Source organism: Dendropsophus ebraccatus, chromosome 1 (assembly GCF_027789765.1).
Source record: "Dendropsophus ebraccatus isolate aDenEbr1 chromosome 1, aDenEbr1.pat, whole genome shotgun sequence".
Classification (NCBI taxonomy): domain Eukaryota; kingdom Metazoa; phylum Chordata; class Amphibia; order Anura; family Hylidae; genus Dendropsophus; species Dendropsophus ebraccatus.
In genome coordinates, this window is record NC_091454.1 from 27,712,727 (window position 1) to 27,740,105 (window position 27,379).

The 27,379-nt window shown below is 43.5% G+C and overlaps 1 protein-coding gene across 2 annotated transcripts in view; it reads left to right on the top strand.

Annotated features, from left to right (window-relative positions):
* Nucleotides 1-27,379, top strand: part of MGAT4B (alpha-1,3-mannosyl-glycoprotein 4-beta-N-acetylglucosaminyltransferase B) — a 283,704-nt gene that overhangs the window by 161,904 nt on the left and 94,421 nt on the right. For both annotated transcript variants that reach the window (XM_069969165.1, XM_069969166.1), the window contains exons 2-4: nucleotides 10,757-10,936; nucleotides 14,470-14,610; nucleotides 18,036-18,169. In XM_069969165.1, the coding sequence (XP_069825266.1) occupies nucleotides 10,757-10,936; nucleotides 14,470-14,610; nucleotides 18,036-18,169 (455 nt within the window). The remainder of the gene's footprint in view (nucleotides 1-10,756; nucleotides 10,937-14,469; nucleotides 14,611-18,035; nucleotides 18,170-27,379) is intronic.

Genomic DNA, 27,379 nt, shown 5'->3' on the forward strand with positions numbered 1-27,379 from the left:
ATATAACTTTCTGACACCGGTTGATTTAACAAACAAAAAAAAAAAAAGATTTTTTGCTGGATAACCCCTTTAAGATTTGACACGCTTGAGGCTTCTTTCCCTATTGCTAGACAGAGTTTTTGTGTTTTTGTGCTTCACAGAATCCCATATTTATAATGAAGAAAGAAAAATGCTGCCTGTCAATAGTCATAAAATAGTAACAAGAACGTTCAGCTTGGTTATGACCACTAAGAAAATAATAAGAAGTAGAAGTCAGAGGCTATATATTACTCTCCGACGTGAAGGTTGTTGGGTTCAGCCCATGTTTATGCCCCCCCCCCCTTCTTTGCAGCAGTCATTTACAGCCTTCTACTCCTCCTTAATAGTCACAGCCGGCTGAGCGTTCTTGTTACTATTTTATAACTATTGACAGGCCGCCTTTTTCTTCCTTCATTATATATGGGACTCTGTGAAGTATAACAACCCGCTCCATTTAGTGGCAGCAGATAAAGGGCTGAGAGTAATTAATTCCCCGGCTGTTCAGGCACAAAGCAATTGATGTGGCGGAAACTTTGTACTTTTTGTAGGTTGCGTCGTATCTCTCCTATTATTCTTACTGCATTTTCCCGGTTAGTTTATTTTTCCAAATAATATTTCTAGGGCTTCTCTTCTAACAGTGTATGAATATACTCCCGCTCCGAGTAAATGGAAATCCACTTTAAGAACCTTGGCTTTACTTAGCTCAGCTTTTGCCTGGTTAGTAGAATAACTGATGCTGAACAGCGAGGAGAATGGACGGGGCGGAAACTCATAGACTCATCTTTAGCCATTAGAAAGAAAAAAACCAGTTATGGTCTCTGCTGCGGGTATATGTCCATATACTATATAAGCGTACTTGCACATACACCGCGGCATAGCCATTGGACTTAAAGGGGTTATCCAGTGGTGTCAGATAGTTATACAGATTTGTAAATTACTTCTCTCTTAAAAGAAAAAAAATCACGTCTTCCAGTACTTATCAGCTGCTGTATGTCCTGCAGGAAGTGGTGTATTCTTTCCAGTCTGACACAGTGCTCTCTGCTGCCACCTCTGTCCATGTCAAGAACTGTTCAGAGCAGTAGCAAAACCCTGTAGAAAACCTCTCCTGCTCTGGACAGTTCCTGACATGGACAGAGATGGCACCAGAGAACACTCTGTCAGACAGGAGAGAATACACCACTTCCTGCATGACATACAGCAGTTAAGTACTGGAAGACTTAATATTTTTAAATAAAAGTAATTTGAGAATCTGCATAACTTTATGATACTAGTTGATTTGAAAACATTTTTTAACTTGATGTACATGGTTCCTTATTGTTTTAAAAAGACTCTGTCAGCAGGTTTAGGCTGTCCTATCTAAGGGTAGCATAAACTAGTGACAGAGAAGCTGAACAGAATGATGTATCACTTACATTGTTCTGTGCAGCTCATCCAGAGATATCTCCCTGAATAACATGGGCAATAAGTAGTCCTGTCCATTAGGTGCGTGAGCTCAGTAGTCCTGGATATTCATGAGAAGCAGAAAACTCCGCCCACCAGCTGCTGATTGACAGTTATCCATCCATGCTCTGTATAGAAAATCAACTGTCAATCAACAGCTGGAGGGCAGGGGTAAGGGTGTGGCAAGAATTCTATTCTCCTGCATATTAGGAGAACGGCTAAACAGTATCATGTAAGTAATACACTGATTTGTTCAGCATTTCTGTTACTAATTTATGCTGCCCTCATTTAAGTCAGCATAAACTTAGTGACAGTTTCCCTTTAAATAAATTTAAAAGCTTGTCCAAGGTTAGAAAAAAAGAATGTGTTCACCGGGAAACAGCACCCCTTTTGTCTATGATATGTGCCTGGTATGAAAGGTCCATTAATTCCTATATAAAGTAGGTCACATTTCTGTTACTGCAGCATTTGGCCTGAATAATGAGCGGAACCAAAGTCTGGTTCTATAGCCGGGAGCACCTCATCCGGATCTTAGCTCTGTAAGCCCCAGAGTCCTGCTATCTGCTCTTCTCCTCCTCAGAGTCCTGCTATCTGCTCTTCTCCACCTCAGAGTCCTGCTATCTGCTCTTCTCCTCCTCAGAGTCCTGCTATCTGCTCTTCTCCTCCTCAGAGTCCTGCTATCTGCTCTTCTCCTCCTCAGAGTCCTGCTATCTGCTCTTCTCCTCCTCAGAGTCCTGCTATCTGCTCTTCTCCTCCTCAGAGTCCTGCTATCTGCTCTTCTCCTCCTCAGAGTCCTGCTATCTGCTCTTCTCCTCCTCAGAGTCCTGCTATCTGCTCTTCTCCTCCTCAGAGTCCTGCTGTTTTTTTCCATGCCAATGATACAAGGCCCTTCACAACTTTAGTGCCAAGACGGAGAGGCTACCAATGTACTTAATTGGTTGCGAAAGGATAAAAGAAAAAAGGAACTTCAATTTACTTTCCCTCTGGCCTCCTTTTTACAAAGTCCAGATACCAGCTGAGCAATTGAAATGGATCGCCTCTTTGTAATTTTTATATTTGGCACTAACACACCGAGTGAGGACATTCTGGGATCCTAACAACCTCTGGGCGGCTTCAACCCTTACATCTCTCAGCACGAGATACCTTAATAAACCTTCTGGGATCAGCTACTGGTGATACATCTAACAGGCCCCACAAAAGTCCCCACTGTTGGCCGCTTAGGAGGTAGTCATTAAACGGCAGGGACTTCTATCTCACTCTAGACCAGGAATATGTCAATAGAAATGTGCATTGCTACTCCAGCGTAATGAAAACCGGGATGCTCGATACTGTGGCGGCAGTCAGATGTGCTGCAGAATTAAGCAGGCAGTGATATTTCTATACAAGCCGCCTCGCCTGGGCTGTGGAGGAGGAAATTAAACTACTTTTCATTTTGCAGTTGAGTCTCAATATCGGTGTTTGACAGAGGGAGCGCGGCGGTTTACGGCAGATTATGGGCGCTCACGTGTTAGTCTTTCATGTCTTCTCTGTATAGGAATTTTTTCATTTCACCCTTTGTAGGTTGGTTGTTCGAGCAGAGAGAATTTCTATGAGCTGTTTGATTGACAGACTGCAAGACAAAAATGGATCGTCACTAGCAACGGTTCTCCCTGCTATTAAAAATTCCCATCCCAGTTTTCCAGTTTTTGCTGTGGATTATATTATATTTCTAATTAATGGTTTGTATGTTATGTCAGTTCAGTTGGGGGAAAAAATGGCCTAGCTGCCTGGACTGCTTGCCAGGCTCAGTGACATTGGTGAATGCCAGGGAACAGGTCATGAATAACATCTGGTTTGTAGAATGGTGGTGTGGTGGCAGAACATGGGCTGGTGTGTAACATGGTGCCCTGCCTTCCCCATCATTGATACTGGTAGTGTTTGTCCATTTCTAACCATGGCATGCCTGCTACCAGTCCAGTCATTATTGCAAGGGCACTATTGTGGGGGGTGGCTACTATATGGGACACTATTGTGGGGGGTGGCTACTATATGGGACACTATTGTGGGGGGTGGCTACTATATGGGACACTATTGTGGGGGGCTGGCTACTACATGGGGCACTATTGTGGGGGGCTGGCTACTATATGGGACACTATTTTGGGGGGCTGGCTTATATATGGGGATCTATTGTGGGGGCTGGCTACTATATGGGGATCTATTGTGGGGGCTGGCTACTATATGGGACACTATTGAGGGGGATGGCTACTATATAGGACATTATTGTGGGGGGTGGCTACTATATGGGGCACTATTGTGGGGGCTGGCTACTATATGGGAGATTATTGTGGGGGGCTGGCTACTATATGGAACACTATTATGAGGGGGTGGCTACTATATGGGGCATTATTGTTGGGGGCTAGCTACTATATGGAACACTATTGTGGGGGGCTGGCTACTATATGGAACACTATTGTGAGGGGGTGGCTACTATATAAGGACACTATTGTGGGGGGTGGCTACTATATGGGACACTATTATGGGGGGCTGGCTACTATATGGGGCACTATTGTGGGGGGCTGGCTGATATATGGGGATCTATTGTGGGGGCTGGCTACTATATGGGACACTATTGAGGGGGGATGGCTACTATATAGGACATTATTGTGGGGGCTGCCCACTATATGGGACATTATTGTGGGGGGCTGGCTACTATATGGAACACTATTATGAGGGGGTGGGTACTATATGGGGCATTATTGTTGGGAGCTGGCTACTGTATGGAACACTATTCTGGGGGGCTGGCTACTATATGGAACACTATTGTGAGGGGGTGGCTACTATATGGGGCACAATTCTGGGGGATGGCTACTATATGGGGCGCTATTCTGGGGGGCTGGCTACTATATGGGGCGCTATTCTGGGGGCTGGCTACTATATGGGGCGCTATTCTGGGGGGCTGGCTACTATATGAGACTATTCTAGGGGGCTGGCTACTATATGGGGCACTATTGTGGGGGGTGGCTACTATATGGGACACTATTGTGGGGGCTGGCTACTATATGGGGCACTATTGTGGGGGGTGGCTACTATATGGGACACTATTGTGGGGGGCTGGCTACTATATGGGACACTATTGTGGGGGCTGGCTGATATATGGGGATCTATTGTAGGGGCTGGCCACTATATGGGACACTATTGAGGGAGGATGGCTACTATATGGGGCACTATTATGAGGGGGTGGCTACTATATGGGACATTATTGTTGGGGGCTGGGTACTATATGGAACACTATTCTGGGGGGCTGGCTACTATATGGAACACTATTGTGAGGGGCTGGCTACTATATGGGGCACTATTCTGGGGAGTGGCTGGCTACTATATGGGGCACTATTGTGGGGGGATGCTACTATATGGGACACTATTCTGGGGGGCTGGCTGATATATGGGGCACTATTGTGGGGGGCTGGCTACTATATGAGACACTATTCTAGGGGGCTGGCTACTATATGGGGCACTATTGTGGGGGGATGGCTACTATATGAGACGTTATTCTAGGAGGCTTGCTACTATATGGGAAACTATTGTGGGGGGGCTGGCTGATATATGGGGCTCTATTGTGAGTGCTGGCTACTATATGGGGCACTATTGTGGGGGGATGGCTACTATATGGGACACTATTCTGGGGGGCTGGCTACTATATGGGGCACTATTCTGGGGGGCTGGCTGATATATGGGGCTCTATTGTAGGGGCTGGCTACTATATGCGGCACTATTCTGGGGGGCGTATATGACGTATTATCATGGAAGATATCCGTCATATTGATCACCCATCCAGTATTAGGATTTCACTATACTGTCTGTAATATAAGACCCAAGTGCTCAACATTTGGGCTGTGTGCTGACATAGCAGCAGAAAGATATGCCGGTGTATACTGTGGGGTACCTGCTCTGGGCACATTAAACTAACTAATGGCTTTGTTTAGTCCATTTCCAAAAGTATACTATACTATAAGTATACTATAGTTGAAAGCTGTTACCACTTGACTATATTTGGTCTATCTGTGTCATACATCTTCAGTAGCATGTCCCCATACACACAGGTCCAATTTGGACAAGCCTACCTGTGTTCTTAAAGGACAGAGGAGATCAAGTCACTGTCTAGTTTCTTTCGCGGCAGCTCATCTGCTGTGAGAACAAAAAGATCAGGCACTGTAGTCCAGCATACCAGAATGCTTTCCCCCCATCTGGCGAGGGAGAGCCAGCACAGCCCTATACAAGATAGTTTACCAATCCTGTTAAAATCTGCAGATTCAGCTAACTTTGTGTATGGGCACCTTAATGCAACCTCTGTGTATTAAGGTGCCCATACTGTTGTCCATGCTGTTCTCTTTGCGCTCCCCCAGTAGTATATAGCCCCCCTGTGAGCTCCACCAGTAGCATATAGCCCCCCCAGTAGTATATAGCCCCCCTGTGAGCTCCCCCCAGTAGTATGTAGCCCCCCTTTGAGCTCCCCCCAGTAGTATATAGCCCCTCTGTGAGCTCCCCCCCAGTAGTATATAGCCCCCTGTGAGCTCCCCTCCAGTAGTATATAGGCCTCCTGTGAGCTCCCCCCAGTAGTATATAGCCCCCTGTGAGCTCCCCCCAGTAATATATAGCCTCCCTGTGCGCTCCCCCAGCAGTATATAACCCCCCCCCCCCCCTTTACGCTCCCCCTCCCATATAGTATAACAAAAAAACACTCATACTCACCTGGGTTCGGGCGTCTCCTCTTCTCTTCCGATATCCCCTGTCATAGCGTCGGCGCTACAGCGACGTCACTCGAGTGCCAAAACTATAGGCAGAGTGCTCATAGTTACTGTGCAGAGCGTAGCTCAGAATACAGGTATACTGAGCTGCAGCAGGGGTCCGGACAGCTGGCCTGGTTCACCAGTTGAGGACCCCTGCCTTAAACTTTTCAGCCATGTTCTTAAAGACGATGTTCCCGTCACACATGCACCGTTTGCTTATTTACAACTTAAATATTTTTATTCCTCCGTATCGAGGGGTAATCATCTCTTTCGTCCCCTTATGGATTTTGGACAGTTGTGCATGTCCACCTCCCCTCCAACACACTAGATCTCTACTATACATGGACAGCTGAAATCTAATAGATCTAGGGACCTTCCCCCTTTTGTGGGAAATGGAGAAGCCGAACTTGGTAAACAATTCACTGAAGAACAATGGTCTAGATGTTTCTTTCTTACTCATAAGGTGACCAATGCCACAAAAGTTCAGGAAACTTACTATAAAATTCTATCTAGGTGGTACAGGGTCCCTGTGGCTCTCCATGGATGGTTCTCTTTGGTTTGCCCAATAGAGCAGTGATTTCCTATGGCCATCGGACTCTCTCATCTCTCATCTCAGCTTATCTGCACATTGTCCTCACCGATAAGCCGACGGCCATATTTCCGCAGTGGGAAGCGCAGGAGCCGGTATGTTTGCCGAGTCCTGTCCGGGGTTTGGGTGGGTTCAAGGGGGCTGACCCAGCTTACAGTTTGTTAATCTGTCACTAGAGTATACAGATATACTACTTTCTTGTGTAGCCACGCTATGTACTCAATGTTGCCTGTTGTTGTTACAATTCTAATAGTCCCTTTCCATTCAACTTTTTTGATATCACTCCTCTTGATATGGTTATAAGCCCATGCAGTGTCTATTATATATCCCAATTCTGTATATGTACTGTATACGTAATGCTTGTTTTCTTGTATTCTAAATTTTTTTTAAAAACAGTTGAATATGAAAAAAAAAAAAAGTTCTGATCTTATAGCTTTAGCAAATGGGAATTGGGTGCAGGACAGGGCAGGATAAATCATCAAGAACAACCTGGACAAGAATAAACTGGGAAGGACATGTCTTCTCTGGTTCTGATGTTTAGGTTTTGTTTTTGTATAAAATAGAAATCTGAACATAAAATAAGTAGCCGTAAAGTCAGTATAGCAGCTTATATCACGTAGTCTAAATTTTTATTTAAATCCAAGCAAATATCAGATTTTTGTTGCATCCGATAAAACATGAAGGTGTTCCAGGCGTAACGATAGCAAATGTCATCTCTGCATTTTAGCAGCTTCCGAAAAATAAAATGTACAAGGTTATGAAATCACGTTGGAAAGATAATTAGACTGAGAGATTAATTTTATAAGTGACCTTCCGAAAGACAGAAACAGTTTAGAGCTCATAACAAGATAATGGCTGAAGTACAGGAACACGTATTAGCGAGAGAGGATGAAATACAGAGACAGGAAAATATCTGTAAGGGTACAGCTACTGCATGCGGACCAAACCAAGCCCACATGCGGTGGCCAATACTGAAGATTCTGGTAGTAATATGATACCGCTCATGGTGCAGAAACATCTTTATTAACAGTTTGCTTAGTTTTTCTTCTACGTTCTCTTCAGTTGCTGCACAAGCAGTATTTTCTACATACTTAGATTATATGGTTCTCTCTAGCAAGCTGCCTTGTATCTGCACTGTCTTTACATCCTGCATGAGCTGTTCTCCAGGGTTTCTCTCCCCCCTGTCTACTATCAAAGCTACCTTACAATCTTGCTGTTATCTCAAACACTTAGAGAGCATATAAATCAGACTCTAAGGGTGCCCATACAGTCTATACTAAAGTGGGCCGAACTTGAGGTATATGAGGGCCTTCCTAGTCCTCAATGACAAAAGATGTGGATGAAATGGAGAAAAGGATGGATTTTCAATTTTCCATCTTACCTCCCCATAGAAAACAGAGGAATATACAAAAGTAATCCCATAATAAGGCCCCCACACAGTAGTTACCCCATTATTTCTCCCATGCAGTAGGTAATCCTATAATAGTATCCCAAATAGTAGTTTATTCCCCAATAGTTCCCCATATGGTAGGTAAGCCTCCCCAATGATGTCCCATATACTAGTTAATTTCTTCAATTGTGCCCCATAAAGTAGTTAGCCCCCCAATTGTGCCTCACATAGTTTTGATTCCCAATAACACTCTATATAGTAACTAATGCCTCCCAGTACTGCCTCATATAGTAGTTACTCCTTCGGTATTGCCCCATATAGCACTTAGGCCCTAAATAGTTCCTCCATATAGTAGCCAATTTTTCGAAATACAGCCCCATATACTAGATACTCCCCCATTAGTGCCCCCACATGAATTTTAATTCAAACTGCCCCCTACCACTAAGCAGTTTTGTTTTTGTTCTGATCCATGGTACCTCCTTTAAGGGACTTATCTTTATCTGAGTGGCTTCATTTTACATTCAGAAAAAAAATCGACCAAAAAAATAAATAAAAATTAAGGCACCTATAACCCTTAAAGCAACGTCCACTACAACAATGATAAAAACGTCCACCCCACTTGTGGTTGTTACCTTCTCTGGGGCCCTGAAAGCCGTCATGGAATCTATTTTGCGGGGAAAGACTCTTAATTTTTTTATTTGCAGATACATAAGCCGCACACAACGTAAAGAAACATTTCACTGAGACCCGCAGGGGTGCCGTAAAATTGCATTATTTTCTCGTTCAGGGGTCATTAAAGGTATTTACTAGAGGTAGAGCAGGAAATGCTGAAATTACCTACTGTAAAAGCAGACACTTAAAGTAGGCTCTGATTATAATGGCGTTCAGTCAAATTGAAGAATTAGCTTTTTATCGCGCCGAAAGTGGTGTTTTACAGAACAGTATGGCTTTCTTATTACTGCGCTTTTAATGTAAATCTAAACTGACTAAAAAGAACTAACTAGCCATATGTCGGGGAAATAGCTTGAAGATATTTCAGAAAAAAAATCTGTGCCTTGTCAGGGGGTATATGCCTTGCGTTACTTGAATACTGACCAGACTGGTTATATGGTGGAAGGTGAAAAGAAATCTACTGGTAAAATGGCAGAAAAATAAAAACAATCACTTGTGTTTTCCCTCACCGTACATTGAATATAGGGAGATCGGACATTTCCCGCTTCCATTAGCAAATACCGCCACATCTGACGGCAAGAATAGTCAGCTTGTAAGTCATTGGGGTCCATCAGGAACTGTTGGTATCCATTGTATGTTGTATATCAAGGTTCTGGTTAAAGCCAAAGCCTTACACTAGTTTCATCAGGTTTAAAAGTGAAGCTAAAAGAGTCTGAATATTATATAATTTTGTGCTAATATTTTAGTTAAGTTCATCTATGAATACATATTATATTCTTACATATACAGCTTAGTTAAATATTTTTTTAAAGTGTACCCAAAAAGTCAAATGTAAAATGATTATAGTGCAGCACTGTGCACAATAATTATTTTTCTTCAAGGGGTACTCCGGAGGAAAAAAATGTTTTTGTTGTTTTTTATTAACTGGTGTTAGAAAGTTATACAGATTTGTAAATTACTTCTATTAGAAAAACTCAAGCAGTACTTACCAGCGGCTGTATGTCCTGCAGGAAGTGGTTTATTCTCCAGTCTGACTCAGTGCTCTCTGCTGCCACTTCGATCCGTGACCTTGGACTCTCATAACTATACATTCGTAGATGAAGCATCCTTATCAGTGTCCAATAGCAGCTGTAACCAGCATGAGATCCATTTCATATTATGGATCTCATGCTGGTGATGAGATGAGATCCATTTCATTTTATGGTGCTGACCTTGATGACTATGATTGCCTAGGAGCAGGACCCTCTGCCTCTTACCAGTAGTGCCTATTATATCTACTCTGTATAGCTATTTATAGGCTTACATAAAAATACTTACACTTAAGAAAAATGATTACGGTGCTGTGTACTGAATGTTAGTCACCCAAACAGTGTGTCAGCAGGGAACGATGGGAGACTTTAGCTCTGACTGCCAGGAGACATGTTACTGTAGCTCCAGACTGTAACACAGGAGGTCAGGTAGTAAAATGTATTTGCAAATTGCAGATGAGTAATACAGAGTATTCATTTATCCCGCTGTTTTGAAGTTTGTGCTTGTGTCTCCATGAATTATATTCCCGTTTAGCTGGGCTGTCTATTGGGAGAGAGGGAGTGGGTGTACAAACTATAAATTTACTGTAAGTTTTGCTGATGCCAAAGGAGGTAGTTGTAAAATAATCACTGTCACGGTCCTGCTCTCCAGAGTCCGAGCTGCAGATCCATCTTCCATCTTGGTCGGGCGGGGGTGTGTGTGACAGTATGGCTGCCGTGTGAGATCCAAGAGAAACCATCAGACTTGTATAAATCTCTTATGGGGCAGCTGTCCAATAATCATAGATGTGTGCGCTTATGTTTGGAAAAACTTGACTTTGCTAACTTTTCTGCTTTTTTTGCCAATTTTCAGGGGATGTGGTGGATGTTTATCAGAGGGAGTTCCTGGCCCTCAGGGATCGACTACACGCTGCCGAACAGGAGAACCTGAAACGTTCCAAGGAGCTCAACCTGGTTTTAGATGAGATCAAAAGGGCCATATCCGAAAAACAAGCCTTACGAGACATCAACCGGACGTGGAGCAGCTTATCCGGTGAGATCCTCGATTCTGACAGAACCAAATGGGATGATTCATGTCTGCCTGACCCCTGTCTTCTGCTTGCCAGTCTGCGCCGGATTTGGCAATAAAGGAATATTGGCCGTATTTTCTACACCGTTATCTTCCATTCCACTCTCCGCTTTATGTCCCTTTTAACAATACTGACAGTTTTGCAGCTTCTGTTCTGTATGATATAGAAAGCTGTACATGTTATAGTTATAATGAGGACATCCAGACAGTACTTTACTTACTTGGAATGTGTAAATATAACGTCTGTTTATATATATATATTTATTCAGGATTATATTGTTCAGATAAGTGCATGGACTTGTGTAGTCGTAATTATTATCCAGTTTGTATGTGGGTATTGTATTCTTTTTATCTCCGCACACTAAAACTAAGATCAGAAACCTTCACTACCAATAAGTGCCGTATGCCGGGGTAGCTATGCAGTGTTGTGGCTGCTGCACGGGTGTAGGTTCACTTGGGCACTTGTCACAGTGGCCCGGAGTGGTGTTGGAACCCACCCCTGGACAAACGGCCACTGCGCTTGAGGCTTGGATAACCCAAGTGTGATCTCGTGTATAGGTGCAGGTGCAATAAAATAGACCAGAGTCCAGTGACTTAACCAGGATAACTTAGTTTAGTGATGAAGAACTTCAGTGCAATACACAATGAATACACTTTGGGAACTGCAGGTGCAGGCAGGAGGTAGTAGCAAGAGTTGTAACAAAAGGGTAGAGTAGAGAAGCGCCTTGAGGGCCCTGTTTAATGTAGCAATGTACTCTGCAAGCATAGCGTAGTGGAGTACAGAAGTAGAAGAAGATATTTGTAATACGTATATATTTGCTAATGTGACCACCTTTCGCTCTACACTGTCTGCTTCCCGTCCTGATAGGGTAGTACAAAGTCCCAGGACCCTGCACTGGTTTGAGCAGACTTTCTGAGACTTCCCAGAAGAGCCATTGAGCAGTTGCAGTAGGACACATCAGCTTCCTTAACGCTAGTCGTCCGTACGTCAGTACCTAACTCCAGGTGACTGCCCTATGTATATCCCTGGCTTGGACAAGGTTTTTCTCAGACGACATGACTCCCTCCTAAGGTTCTTTTGCACTGCATGCTAGCGGTAGTCACTAACATAAAAGAATAGGTATCTTTGTCCCTGACAAGGGTCTTGGCCTAAGCCAGGCCCTGGCTTCACTGCAGCAGGAACTGGGCTCTCTGTCTCTCTCCACTGACTTAACTAGAAGCCCCTCCCACCAGGAACTAGGAAGAAGCTGCTGGGCTTGTGTTCTGCTATAGATGGGCACAGCTCTGCTGATAACTTGTATAATTTGTGGATCTGCTGCTTCCCTGGGTCAGGTCATCTCACGTCCCAATGGACAAGGTAATGGAACAAGGTGCAGAATCCAGCTGGGGCTGCAACTGGATGAACAGGCCCTCCATCCCATGGTGCATCATTGTCCATACTCCTCCATGTTGTACTTACACATTACATCTTTGGGAATTTCACCCTATCTTCATGTCATGTGATTGAAGTATTATTATCAGATATAGAAGAGTATGTGTACCGCTGCACCCCTGGTAGAGAGATCCTGTTTATAACTTACTCAATTTTGGAGCTATCAGTTTTGTAACACTGGATAACCCCTTTAAGCCAGCCATATGTCTGACAGCTCTTTTTGCCAAGTCCATCTTAAACATGCACACTTGGCTTGGGTTGAAGGTCCTCATACACTATAGCCAGAAGTTGGCCGATCCTGTCGGCAGATGTCCAGCATCCAATACATTAGATTTCAACTGCCCGATCCTTTTTCAGAGCGATCAGCAGCAGCCAGAACTGCTTGGCAAAGTCTTACCATTGAGACCACCTGAAGGTTTGATTGTGCCAAGCTTTCATATGTATAGGAAAATTGGGATGAATGAATGTTCAGCCAATAGCTAGCCAATGTGTAGGGTCACCTTAAAAGGGGTATTCCTATCTCAGCTTGTTATAGGATAGGAGATGATGAGCTCATTGCCGGGGTCCGACCACCAGGACCCCTAATCAGGGGAGTAGCTAGGATTCATGGGGCCCCGTAGCAAAAAACTGTAAGGGGCCCCCTTCCCTTTGCAAAACATAAAGCCATATATAATATATATATATATATATATATATATATATATATTTATATATAATATATATGTTTTGCAAAGGGAAGGGGGCCCCTTACAGGCTCGGTAATGTGGCCAGGAAATTAAATCTCTTGTGACCAGAGGCGGAATCCTGCCTGCAGCTACAAAAGTTACTGACCGAGCAGAGAGCCAATGGCTACTTGTTCTGTCAGTCTACTGTATTTAAACTATAAGGGCCATTAGGAGCCCTTATGGTTAAATACATACTGTAGGAGCAGGAGCAGACCTTCTGCTTAACCCCTCATGTACTGCAGTGTGTGAGTGACCCAAAGTTCTCTTACATGCTGCCTCACAAAAAAATTTTTTAAAAAGGAAGACAAGGAGATCTCTGTTTCACTGCTCCTGCACTGATAACCCTTGACCTTTGGATAGAGCTCTGCACATTTACCTACTTGATTGCAGCAGCCGGAGAACAGAGGTCAGGGGTTATCAGAGCAGTGAAGCAGAGATCTCCTTGTCCTCTGCCTATTAATCCTTTTTTTTTGTGTTGCGGCGTGTAAGTGAACTCTAGGTCATCTATACACTGCAGTACATAAGGGGTTAAACAGAAAGACACTGGGCCCCCCTCCCTGGGGCCCATAGCAGCTGCCTACCTTGCCTCTGTGGGATCTACTAAGGATAGCGTCAGGTTTGGTCATGTTTCCCTTTAACATGCACGACCAGCTTTACAGATTAGGGCGGTCTCAGTCATAGATCGCAATGATATCCGCACACATCGCTGCCATTTATACTGAAACTAATCTCCGAAGAATGCAAATCCTCATTATGAACGTATCACAACAAGAATTACTTAATATAAGAATTCATCAGTCTTATAGAGGATATGAAATTTCAAGCCTTACATCCACAGCAAATGAGACGCTATAAGTTTATAATCCTCAGGATCAGCCATTAGTAACTGAGCAGCGATTAAGCAAAAGGTAAAGTGGTATCAGCGGATATAATGCCCGGTAGATCCCGGCTCACACATAGTTATACCCCGCTTTAAGTAATAGTAGAAACAAAATTGCTTGTAATGTGAGTCAGCCCACCAACTGCATTGATAGAGCTCATCATCTTGCTGGTGTCGTTGATGTAATGCCATTGTTTCCCTCCGAATAGATTCATGCTATCCGCCCTCCCCAGAAAGTTCTCCGTTTTTTTGGGCAAAACACCTTGTTTTTCTCAGCACCAAATTGGACTAATGATTGTTCCTCACTGCATGGAGCCGGTCTCATCAATCAGGGGTCCGCTACAAATGAATTGCATTGTGTGCACAGCGGCTACCTGCTCAATCCGCTCCAGGCTGCTTAATGGTGTTTTTAAAAGTTCAGATTCTCAGATTACATTTATCTTGTTTTTTCCTATTCTAGATGAAACCAAGCTGAAACTGTGGAATATCACGAACAAGAATGTGCTACATCTACCCACCATCTTCCACCACCTACCCCATCTTCTGTCCAAGGAGAACAGCTTACAGCCAGCAATACACGTGGGTCAAGGGAGGACTGGAGGTAAATGTGAATGTTCCTTATCTCTTGTCAGACCAAACATTGTACCTGTTATTCAAAGGGAATCTGTCACTACGTTTATTCCATCTTAAATGAGGGCAGCATAAACTAGTGACAGAAATACTGAACAGATCGGTGTATTACTTACATCATTCTGTGCAGCCTTTCTCCTAATATGCAGGAGAATAGAATTCTTGCCACACCCCTCCCCCCGCCCTCCAGCTGCTGATTGACAGTTGACTGCCTATACCCAGCATGGATAGATAACTGCCAATCAGCAGCTGGTGGGTGGAGTTTTCTGCTTCTCATGAATATCCAGGACTACTGGGCTCATGCACATAATGGAGAGGACTACTTATTGTCCATGTTATTCAGGAAGATATCTCTGGATCAGCTGCACAGATCAATGTAAGTGATACATCATTCTGTTCAGCTTCTCTGTCACTAGTTTATGCTACCCTGAGATAGGACAACAGAAGCCTGCTGACAGAGTCCCTTTAAGGTAGCCTTTCAGTATAGTCATGTGTGTACATGAGGAGCAGCAGTATTCTGGCCATTATGTAATGTTTTTTTTTTACCGGAGTTCTCCCCTGCAGGCTTCATATCTAATAACTATAGTTGTCCCTTAGTTAGTGGGTGGAGACTAGCTGCTATAATGTCTCTCATACTCTACGTACAAGAGAATCCTGCTGCCCCCTATCTCTGTGGCATAACCTAAGAAGCAGCAGCATGGAGAACACTATTGAGCAGTACTGAACAGTGTAAGCTGTGAATCCAGCACAAGGAAGAGATCTAATACTCATTACAATCTCCAGTCTTTGTGTGTCTCACCTTGCGCCACTGTCTCAAGCCACTCCCTCTTCTGTGAACAGAAACCACTCCTCCTCTGTATCTCTCAAGCCACTCCCCCTTCTGTGAACAGCTGGAACCTGATTATCGAGCCAATTCATCTCCAGACAGACTTAAGCTGTTTTGAGTGAATGATGAGTTTAGAAGGAGGGAGGAGGTGTGCAGTAACAGAGCCTTATAAAATAGGTAGTTTTCTCTGATAAGATATATTGCCAAAGTTTGTTGAGACTGCAGTTTCTATTTAAAGGGAAATTCGGGCAAATTATTATTTTTTTATTTAATTTTTTTTTCAGATCAACTGGTGTCAGAAAGTTATATAGATTAGTAATTTACTTCTATTTAAAAATCTCAAGTCAAAATCTCAAGCAGTATGTACCTCAGCTGCTGTATGTTCTGGAGGAAGTGGTGTATTCTTACCAGTCTGATACAGTGCTCTCTGCTGCCACCTCTGTCCCTGCCAGGAACTGTCCAGAGCAGGAGAGGTTTCTATGGGGTTTTGCTCCTGCTCTGGACAGTTCCTAACAGGTACAGAGGTGGCAGCAGAGAGCACTGAGTCAGATTGGAAAGCATTCACCACTTCCTGCAGGACATACAGCAACTGATAAGTTCTGGTAGACTTGAGATTGTTTAAATAGAAGTAAATTACAAATCTGTATAACTTTCTGACCAGATGATTTAAAAAAAAAATAAAATAAAATAGTTTTTGTGTGTGCTAAAAAAACAAAAAAGATCCATTTTGATCCTTTTTTTATTATGGAAGTTTTTTTTTTTTTTTTAAATAAAACGTATACGTTAAACGGACTACAAATACGCAGTATGACCCTAGCCTAATCCAGCACTATGCATTGTGTAGAGTGGGGGTGTATAAACTTCTGTAGTCTACTATCTCAGGCAGTACAGCTACCAAGGGTCACAGCCCATCTGAGTCGTGCATAGCATATTGATAATGTATGGGCCATAAATGTCCGATTGGCTGTGGGATTTCATTTTTGGGATGCCCGCTTGTCAAGACAATGGGGTTCCGTTTTCTTCTACATATTCACCTCACCTTTACCAGTGCAATATGAACACAGCTGAATAGAGATTACTGTGGAGTGAAGGAACCTTATATTTTATTCATAGTTATTTATGAAAATGTTTTTGTAACTTTCTGGTTGTTTGGAGGATTCCTTACAGAGTTGCTGTCAGTTCTGCTGACTTATGTAATTTAGTGAAGGCTTCCTGTCTGACCAGGTTTCCCTGGTACGTCTTATACTCTATTCCACCGGACGATTATCGTTCGTAGCGGCCGATATCGGCCGAATACGAACGATATTGCTCCTTTAAACGACCCGTGGAATAGGGGCTTTACTTCTCTGTTATCCGTCCTGGAAATTGACGATTGATTCTGGTCGCAGGATGAGTCCCAGCATAGTTAAAAACACCCCATGAGCAAGGGAAATGGTAGCACCCAGTCGTCTATGTATTTTCAGGAGGAATAACTGAGGAATATAACAACATAAGAAGTCCATGTCTATAGGAATAGTATATATATTCAGGAGACCTCCTTATTTTCTCCTTAAAGGGGTTATCCAGCGAAAATGTTTTCCTTTCAAATGAACTGGTTTCAGAAAGTTATATAGATTTGTAATTTACTTCAGTTTAAAAATCTCAAGTCTTTTAGTACTTATCAGCTGCTGTATGTCCTGCAGGAAGTGGGGTTTTCTTTTCAGTCTGACACAGTGCTCTCTGCTGCCACCCCTGTCCGAGACAGGAAAAGAAGAGTTTTTCTATGGGGATTTACTGCTGCTCTGGACAGTTCCTGTCTCGGACAGAGGTGGCAGCAGAGAGCACTGTATCACACTGTAAAGAAAACACCACTTCCTGCAGGACATACAGCAGTTGATAAGTACTGGAAGACTTGAGATTTTTAAATAGATGTAATTTACAAATTTCTGGCACTTTCTGAAACCAGTTGATTTGAAAGTAAACTTTTTTTTTTTTTGGTGGAGTAACCCTTTAAGGGTAGCTTCACATGTACACTATATGCAGCAGATTTGCTTTGAATCTAATCTGGGCCATCAAATCTGCTGCATATAGTGTACATGTGAACGCACCCTAAGGGTTTATTTTCATCTCAGTGACAGGGTATCCCATGTGATGGACGTGGCTCCCACCTCTCAGAATGAGGTTGCTCTCGGCTTTGCCCCCTTGTGGCAACCAGAGGTAGTTAGGAAGGCAAGAACAGCAGAGTGGTTTGGGAGTCATCTAAGCAGCCTATCTGGTGTTTCAACACCATTTGCACAGCTCCCATTAACCTCTATGGGAGTTACATAAGGTGTGTTAAACAGCCAATGCATATATGTAATACATCGCTGGTCTCTATATTTTCTTAGGCATTTATCCTGACTGCTCAAATCTGGGTAGATGTGGTAAGAGGCTGAGGAAGATGAGCTTGTATCTTAGAGTCTTTTAGTTTGCAGAATGGGACCAGATGGTTAAAGACCTAAAAGCCATTTAGATCTTTGCTCTTTTATTGTCTTATTGGTCATGGGTAACGTCTGTCTTGTTTGTTCCTAACCTATGTGTCACTTTCGCAGTGTCTATAGTAATGGGGATCCCCAGCGTGAAGAGAGAAGTTCACTCCTACCTGACAGACACCCTCAACTCATTGATATCTGAACTGAACCAACAAGAGAAGGAGGACTGTGTGATCGTGGTTCTGATCGCAGAGGTATCTACCGCAGTGTCCTTCAATACTCATTTCCACTGTAGCTAATGTAGTGAAGCCAGCCAGAACGCTCACATCATTCACATACGGGTAACCTCACTCCAGGGCTACTTGAAGAAATCTCCCAGAAATATTATGCGCAAGGAGAGGTGACAGCCTGCTTCCTGAGGATGGCGCTGTAAGAGAGAACAAGGCAATGATCGGGTAATGACCAGGCCCTTATACACGACCGCATTCGGCCGATAATCGTTTTGTGTAATAGAAGTTAACAATTAACTGACATGCACGATGTCGGCTGACCGTTGGCTTTCAACAGACTGAAATGCCAACAATTCACCTGGCAACGATCTGCTGCCGTCGCTCCATACAATAGGAGTGGTGGTAGCAGACCGCCGCCGTCTCCTATGGGCTGTCCGATCTGACAATTGCCCGGGCAGCCCCCCCCCCCCCGCCCCGGCAGTGGTCGAGGGAACGAGGAGTAAGCGAGTGCAGACCTGACGACAGGTTGGCGCTCGCTTGCTCGCCACATCGCCCCTTGTAATACGGCTTTACTATGGATTTACAATAAAGTCGTCCAACTGGTAGTGGACCAGTCTTCATGCGTTGACTGGCCGCCTGTGATAGTCTCCTAACTATATTAACCAGCATCTCTCACAGTACAGTGGTTTTATTCAGCAGAAATGTTATCCATGAAAGACAGTCCTCATTTGTTTACATGCATATATATATATTGTGGTGTGTTCATGAATGCTCGGAAGAACAAAGCTATATTTATACCTGAATTAAATAGTAAAAGACTTTATTTGCGTAGCTCCGAGACGTACTGTACATTGGCTTCTTGAGGATGTCTGTTACCTTGAGTGGTGACTCCTGAAAAGAAACAAAAGCAGCTTATGGAGGTGGTAAAACACAGTAAACACTGGTTAAATGATCACTGTGTAATGGACTGTACAAGGAGACATAAAAGTAAAGCATCAGGGGTGGATCAGAGATGACTTTAAGGGGGAAACTGGGCAATTACCCAAGTCCCCCGTCTCCAAAGAGGGCTTCTGGGGCTGCAGAATTATTGCCTAGTGCCCCAGATACCTGGTATAGCCCTTCTCTGTATCAAGTATATGGGGTATTTTACTTTACTTTATTGCATACTGTAAAATTTATGAGTTTATATCCTTCATGAGTATTAAAGCGAATGTACCATTAGGTACACCACTTGTTCTTTTTTTTTTCTTTACTTACATTAGCAGATCTAAGCTGGTGCGGGGATCCCAGTGGCACGGTCCTAGCTCCGCCCCAAGTGCATAGAGCCAGTGCACAGCAAAAGAACAGCGCCCAGCACGGGAACTGGGCAGCGTTTAAAAAAAAAAGAAAAAAGGACCGCACCAGTGCCGACTATACTGTAAAAAAAAAAAAAAACCTGGACAAGAAGATTTTTTTGTCCACTCAAATCCTGTTAAATGACGCCAGACAGAAACCTTGATCAGGCTTCACACTACCTCCTACGCAGATGTGAACGAAGCCTAAAGAATTAAAATGAAAGGTGTAATCTCCGGTATCTGCCTACTTTGATTTTCATTGATACTTTGTCCCTTCACAATGTAGAATTGTACTCACACTGGGAAGCTAATAACTTTTTTTTTTTATTACATTGATGTTTAAGGGTGTGATCAACCTGTTAGTGCTGTTTTGTGTAATATGTCTGGAGTTTTGATTTGACTCAGTAAAGTAGTAGTTGTTGAGCCACACACACACACCCAAATGACAAACTATAGCTTGCAGGATATATTTCTCAGGTTACCTATAGCTGTTGGGATATACAGTATAAGTTAGATGGTATACACCAGGGCTTCTCAAACTTTTTGTTCACAGGCCACACCAGGCAATCCTGGTTGATGATGGGGCCTCAATAACAAACACATACTACTAGAGAAGCCATTTAGTGCACATAATATCCCAGAGCAGCACCAAATCAGCAACACAGTGCAGAAATAAATACTGCTCCACCTTTATAATCCATCACCACATTACACCAATACATATTGCTCCACCTGCGTAATCCAACACCACACTGCACCAATACATACCTGTCCACTTGAATAACCCAATATCACACTGAGCCACCTGTATAACCCAACAATCCACTGCACCAATACATACTGCTCCAGCTGTATAACCCAACCCACACTGAACACAGCAGTACTGCTTCCTTTCTTCACTTCCTCCTCTACCTATGGCAGCTACTCTTCCTTTTCCTTAAGGTCTCCTTGGGTTGTGAACAAAAACTGGTTGTCACCTAGAACAAAGGGGTGGGAGCACGCGCTCTGCCCCTTCATCTCTGCTATGGAATTCACCTCCCTGTTGCGCATATGAAGGGGCAGAGCGCGCGCTCCCCCCCCCTTTGTTCTAGCAATCGGCAGGGTTCTCAGCAGCCAGACCCCGACTATGCACTTTCAACATGTTGCTAAGACATTTCAGAGAAGTTTTTAAAAATGGTAGTTACACTTTAACCTTCTATTTCTACATCTCCAAACAGGACAGAGGGGGGAGGCTCCTGCTGCAGACAGATAGAAGAGGAGGGAGGGTATGGCTGAGCTTATGGGACTCACACAGCAGATTTATTCATCTATTTCTCAGTTTTAATTACAATATCAATAAATAGGAGAAAAGGAAATTGTGTGCGTATGTAAATGTATATATTTTCTGGGCATAGTGTTCATTTGCAATGTATTCTCCTTACCTTTAGTAGGCTGCTCATTTTTTTCCCGTAACTTCCCCCCTGTGTCCTTCAGCAGATAACCAATTATGAATTGTGAGATAAGAGATCAGGGAAGGCGAGCTCCTGAGAATTAATCAACCTCAGCCTCCCGTTACAGGCCGATGGAATGTATTTACGGTTAGTTTTTCCTCTCCCGCCAACTTCGTCTGCCTGCGCCCTGCTATGTGGTAATTGCATTTATGAGGCAGTGAGAGAGTTCGGCAGAAAATGCTTCTGTAGCAGAAAATATCATGTCAGATCCAGTTCAACGTCACAGTAATGTTACTTCAACCAGGAGAGATGCAGTGAGGTTGTATGCTGACTAATCATCCTGCGATTACCTAGAGTAGAAGAAGACTTACCCTTGAACGTTCAGCAGTTTTTTTTCTCCCATATAAAACAGTACGATCCACTGTCTAGCTATAAATAAAATGCATTGGTTTACCTGCTCTTTAGGAAGGTCCTAAAGAGTAACAGCCCCCTCTGCCCTATAGACACCAATTACGAGAAATTGTTGGTCGTTTGATAGAATTTGGACCTATTTTTATTGTTGATCGTTTGCATGTAATAAGACGTCGTTTGCAGTAGCGACAAACACAATAGCGATGACAAAACGACCGCAAGAACGATCATAAGTAACGATCATCGTTCCGTGTACTTGGGAGAACGATTTCCGGTCATTCGCCATAGTGATCGTTTGAGATCTTTAATTGTCAAAAAATGGCTTTGTGTAATAGTACCCTTAGTCCACCTTTTTGTGCAGGGATAGGGAAACTTTGGCCCTCCAGCTGCTGCAAAACTACAAATCCCATCATACCTGGACAGCCAAAGCTTGCCAAACATCCCCCATACTCTCCTCGACCTATGCCCACCGTAGTAGCTACATCATATTTTTTTGAAGGAATGGGAACAGATCTCACAGCTTGTAGTAGCATATCCTAAACATATTTAGTGGCATGTAGATTTCACTATTGCGTTCCTCCTAGTGATCCAAGCAGAGCATTGTCCCGCTGATAGATGGCACTGTGATTGTGGAAGACCACCTGGAGATATGGGTGGAGAAGATCCGCTTACAGGTCCTTATTGTGTTATCTATTCGAGGGTGGTGGTATGATGACCAATGGTCAGCCTGGTGAGCACACATGGCATACAACTTCAGGCTATGTTTACACAACGTATAGTTTTGTAAAATCACCGCTATTGTACAACGGTTGTGATTATTACAATAATATACGTTGCATTGCTGTTTATGGGATCCCAGCCGGAGAGTATATACATAGTATACGCTCCGGCCGGGATCCCTAGCGGCGCCGCAAACAACTGACATGTCAGTTTTCTGCGGCCACTGTTCAGTGTATAGCAGCCATAGAAAACTGTGTCAGTGCACACTGTGGAGCGAGCGCCCCATAGTGTGCTGTGGGGAGTTCTGATGCAGGCGCGCACGGATGTGCCTACATCAGAACTCTGAGACCGGCTGTTCCGTGACCCGGCCGAGTCACGGAATGGCCGGTCTCTTACGACGTGTGAACATAGCGTCATACTGTTTGCACCAGATGCAAAACCAGCCATTTGTATAGTTCAGCAGAAAATGGAGCCTGTCACTCCAGGTGACCACCTGCCATGTGTTCAAGGTCCATTGAAGTCTTTCTTTGGGTAAATAAGGTATTATTTAAAATACTGCAGCGTTTTAAGGAGCACCCTTGTAAGTCTTAAGCCATTGAACCCTATTTGACGTGTAGCATGTAGAAATTTGTCTTGCCTGCTTGTTGTACTGCCAGTTGAATCACTCCACCATAGTATGTAGATTCTGAGATACCAAATGTGCCACTCTGGGATCAACTATATATGAACTGCCGCTATGTGGTCCTCTGTTGGGTGTCTGTCCGTGGTTCATCCAGTTTTGGTTCACTCCTAAGACCATAGTGTGGGAGCAGCCAACAAGTATGGCTATTTCACAAATACTGGCATGTCTAAACCCCAAATATCTTCCATCAGTCAGAGACGCCCAAGTTGCCACATTAATCCATGACTGGCATTATCTGAGAGCCAATTGTGACACGGCCACCATGTGATAGAAATATTCTTTATTGAGGCCTTAGGGCTCCATGTTACACCATGTTGCTCCAAATTCTGCATAAATCAATACGTAATAAAAAACCATCTAAAAGTAACCAGTCAGTTCAGTAGGAGCTCAGCTGCAGTAACCCAACACAAGCTGTCTACTTCCAGGCGCTGTGGCTCAGCCAAATGGCAGGGGTGCAGGATGTCAGACCTCCACCAGTCAGGCCATCAATAATGCCCTTTATTGTTGCTTATTCTTTCATCCATTCTAGTCTGACAATAATTGTGTATTGATCTGATTGTTATACACCATGATGCATGGTTGTACGATGAAACATCATGGTTTCTATTAATGACGGAACCATGACTGCAGTGACTGATCAATGTACTGATAGATCCAAACCATTCCTGATAGAACCCATCGACTTTAGTATGACCAAGCAATACTGGAAATCCCAACAGCATATCATATAACACCATATATTTTATAGTCTAAAAAACTGGATGTCTGTGGCAAGCCACTTTATCTTACAGACAGGCAATGGCTGGAGAACTGGTAGTAAAGACCCTATTACACACACGATTATCGTGTAAAGGTTCGATACAACGATCGAACGCTATTGATAACTAACAATTTTAGTAGTGATCGATCCTGACATTATTACATTCACCGATTGCTGTTATGAACGATCATTTTTGTGGGGTTATATGGTCCTTAATCGTTCCTCAGGACCACCCACACAACATGTTTTGTCTGTATACAACCTATTAGACGAACTGATATGCGAATGATCGGCGAACTACCAACAATATTTTTATAACATGTTGAAAGACAAAGATCAACGACTTTATGTTCGTCATTTGATCGTTGGCTGTTATAACATGGGCAGATACAAGATTGTCCTGCAGGAAGTATTGTATTCTTTCCAGTCTGACTCAGTGCTCTCTGCTGCCATCTCTGTCCATGACAGGAACTGTCCAGAGCAGGAGAGGTTCTCTATGGGGATTTGCTACTACTCTGGACAGTTCCAGTCATAGACGGAGGTGGCAGCAGAGAGCACTGTGTCAGACTGGAAAGAATACACTGCAGGCCATACAGCAGCTGATAAATATTAAAAGACTGGAGAATTTTTAATAGAAGTAAATTCCAAATTTGTATAACTTTCTGACGCAAGTTGATATAAAATTATTTTCACCCCTTTAAGTAAATGAGAACTAAGCTGCAGTAACCCAGCATGACCACTAGCCAATGTATGGCGCTGTCTCTTTCCAGCTCTATTTCACTGTGTGTGTAGGTGGCTCAGGGAAACAGCTTATTTGTGTCATGTGGTCGGCACCTCACCTGTCTGATATGGATAACCTATTCTGAGTATAGGTCATCAATACATTATTCTGAGAAAAACCCTGTAATGTCCTTGGTGAAAATACACACATAAAGAGGTTCTACTTCTCTTTTAAAATAAGGCTTTTCGACCATAAATAGCCACTATTTAATATAAATTCTATTCCTCTTGTACCCCATATTAAAGTTGTCTGAGTGCAGGCAGCGGTGTCATTCTCATTGCCATGGCTACATTTATAGATATGTGTCTCTCTTGTATATTTGTACATTTACATCTGCATGGCTGCTAAACGTCATGTGATATAGTGCAGCTATTCATAAGTTGACAGAACAGCAGCAAATCCCCATAGAAAACCTCTCCTACTCTGGACAGTTCCTGACATGGACAGAGGTGGCAACAGAGAGCACTGTGTCAGACTGGAAAGAATACACCACTTCCTGCTGGACATACAGCAGCTGATAAGTGTGGGAAGACTTGAAATAGAAGTAAATTACAAATCTATATAACTTTCCGGCACCAGTTGATTTGAAAGAAAAAGATTTTCACTGGATAACTTCTGAAGATGTGTGTGCTTTCCGTGCAAGGGACTCTGTGTGTCAGTTTCCAATGTGATAGCAATGACAAATTCAATCCATCTAAATAATTAGCTGAAACCCGCTGTATCACATCTACTAAGCAAAGTCTGTAACATGAAATCTGCAGCAGATTAAGTACATGTGAATATACCCTAAGGGCCGTGTTACATGACGCGATTATCTGCCAAATCAGGGTGATTCTGGCATATATTATTTTGTGTAATAAAGAAAACGGGGGAGATTAATCAAACATGATGTAAAGTGACATTGGCTCAGTTGCCCCTAGCAACCAATCAGATTCCACTTTTCATTCCTCACAGACTCTTTGGAAAATGAAAGGTGGAATCTGATTGGTTGCTAGGGGCAACTGAGCCAGTTTCACTTTACACCATGTTTAATAAATCTCCCCCAACATTCAACCAAAAAGAATTTTATTGGCTGATTGTTGTCTTTTAACATGTTTAAAAATCATCGGCCGTGTATCTCTACGTCTGATAGTGATGCACGGCTGATGACAGGATAAAGTTAAATAATAAAGATTATACTTACCTGTCCAGGCTCCCCGGTGTTCTCCTGGCTTTTCCCCACCGGCTGCTTCTAACGCCGCCTGCCGTAAACTGACAGGCCGCTCAGCCAATCACTGGTCAATCCTGTATCTCAGCTCGTCCCATTCATGTTACCTATTGTTTGTGGCCACAATTGAGGCTCTTGAACCGCTCCTACCCGCACAAGCTTTTCTTTATATTCTATTCTCACCGCAGTAATATGTTTTTTAAGTCATTCATCTTGATCTTCTTCTTTTGTAAAACACTGAAGAGAGTTTGTCCCAAAAGGCTTTTTGTTGTCGGGATGTGTCATTTTTAATGGCAATCTAATCTATGCCGCAGGATGGTATTTGCAGCACCCTGTTAAAGCGAGGTTAATGCCTCCTTGTGTTTGAAGTGCCTATTCTCAGATGTACGACTTCTAAGGTAACGCACAACTTAAAGATGTCGCTTCGGAACGACAACCCGACGTAGCCGCCGTTTCATGATTAATGGAAGCATTCCTGTATTTCCTCTTTGTAAATAGAGCTGTGCAAACACATCATAGGGCTGAAGTATTTTGGGCATTCCCCTATCAGTACGGCAGTAAATTCTCCTCGGCTTCCGAGACGTTGCCGAAGCTCAAGTTGGAACAAGAAGCATTTTTCCTGTCTTTAGCAATATGTGTCAGTATTTTTTTTTTTTTTTTTTGTTGGCACGTTTCTATTTATTTCCACTTTTTTCCCCTCTCTCTTCAGTAGAATATTGTTTTCCTGGCAGACGCCGGCTATGATTGATATGTATCTCTGAATTTAAGATGCTCTGTTTGCCAGAGATCAAAAAAATAAATAGAATTTCAGAAGCCAATTTATCTACCGAGGTGACAGAGCTTTATTTTCTATGCGGTGGTGGAGTCTGTCCACTTTTAGTATTCATTGCTTTAATGGGTGTTGAAGTTTTAGGGGTTGGTTGGCAATGAGAGGGTCTCTGGCTGGGTCTTTTGATGCCTCTTAATGTCCAACGGACTGCCAATAGGCAAGCCTGCTGTCAGAAGATGTTAGTGGAGATGAAAATAATCGGCTCCTTTGACTCCTCCAGTCAATGACCCCACTTTTCATTTGTCCCAAAGAACCCCTTTGGCTCTTCGGAGCTGCTGGGCCCTCTGGCTGACTGTAGGGCTCTGCTGGCTTCTGCTTTCCTAATACGTTGTATACCAACTACTTGACAAGACATTCATTTGGTAACAGTCTTTTTTTTTTTTTTTTAAAGAAGAGAAATAAAGGGAGATCCAAGAATGCTAAAATTGTAGAAAGTCTCCTATAGCAGTTTCCTTTCTTAAAGGGGTTGTCCAGGCTTGGAAAAATATGTCCGCTTTCATCCAGAGACAGCACGCCTCTTGTCCTACTTTATGGAGCCCCTGGAGCAGTCATTCTCTATGGGCGTTGGACTCATCTCTGATGAGCGTGCGCACGCCTTCCGACAGGGATTTCTTGGCGGCGGTACGGGATTCGGGACCGGGACTTCGAGAAAGGGGTAAGTATAAAGGGCTCCACCGGGGGGTCAGGTGGGCTTCACCCCGGCAGCCAGGGCTGACAGGCCTCCTTTAAAGTGTATAGAGCCATGTTTTTTGTATTCCAGGATATCCCCTGTAAGGCCCCGTTCCCACTGAGCAAAACTAGCGGAATGCCGTTAGCCTCCCGCTCATAATGGGAGTCTATGGGAGGCGCGCGCTCCTGCCCTGTCCACGCTGAAGAATGAACATGTTCATTCTTCAACGCGGACAGGGCAGGAATTTCCCAATACATGACATAAACTGAATGATGATGGGGTGGATGAAGGTTTACAACATGCAACTGGGGATCACTAGACATAGACTTAGTAGTAATGGGGTGACGGGGCGCGCTCTTAGGGTACTAGGGTGGGATCAATTCCTAGTGTAAGGCTGGTATTACACTGAG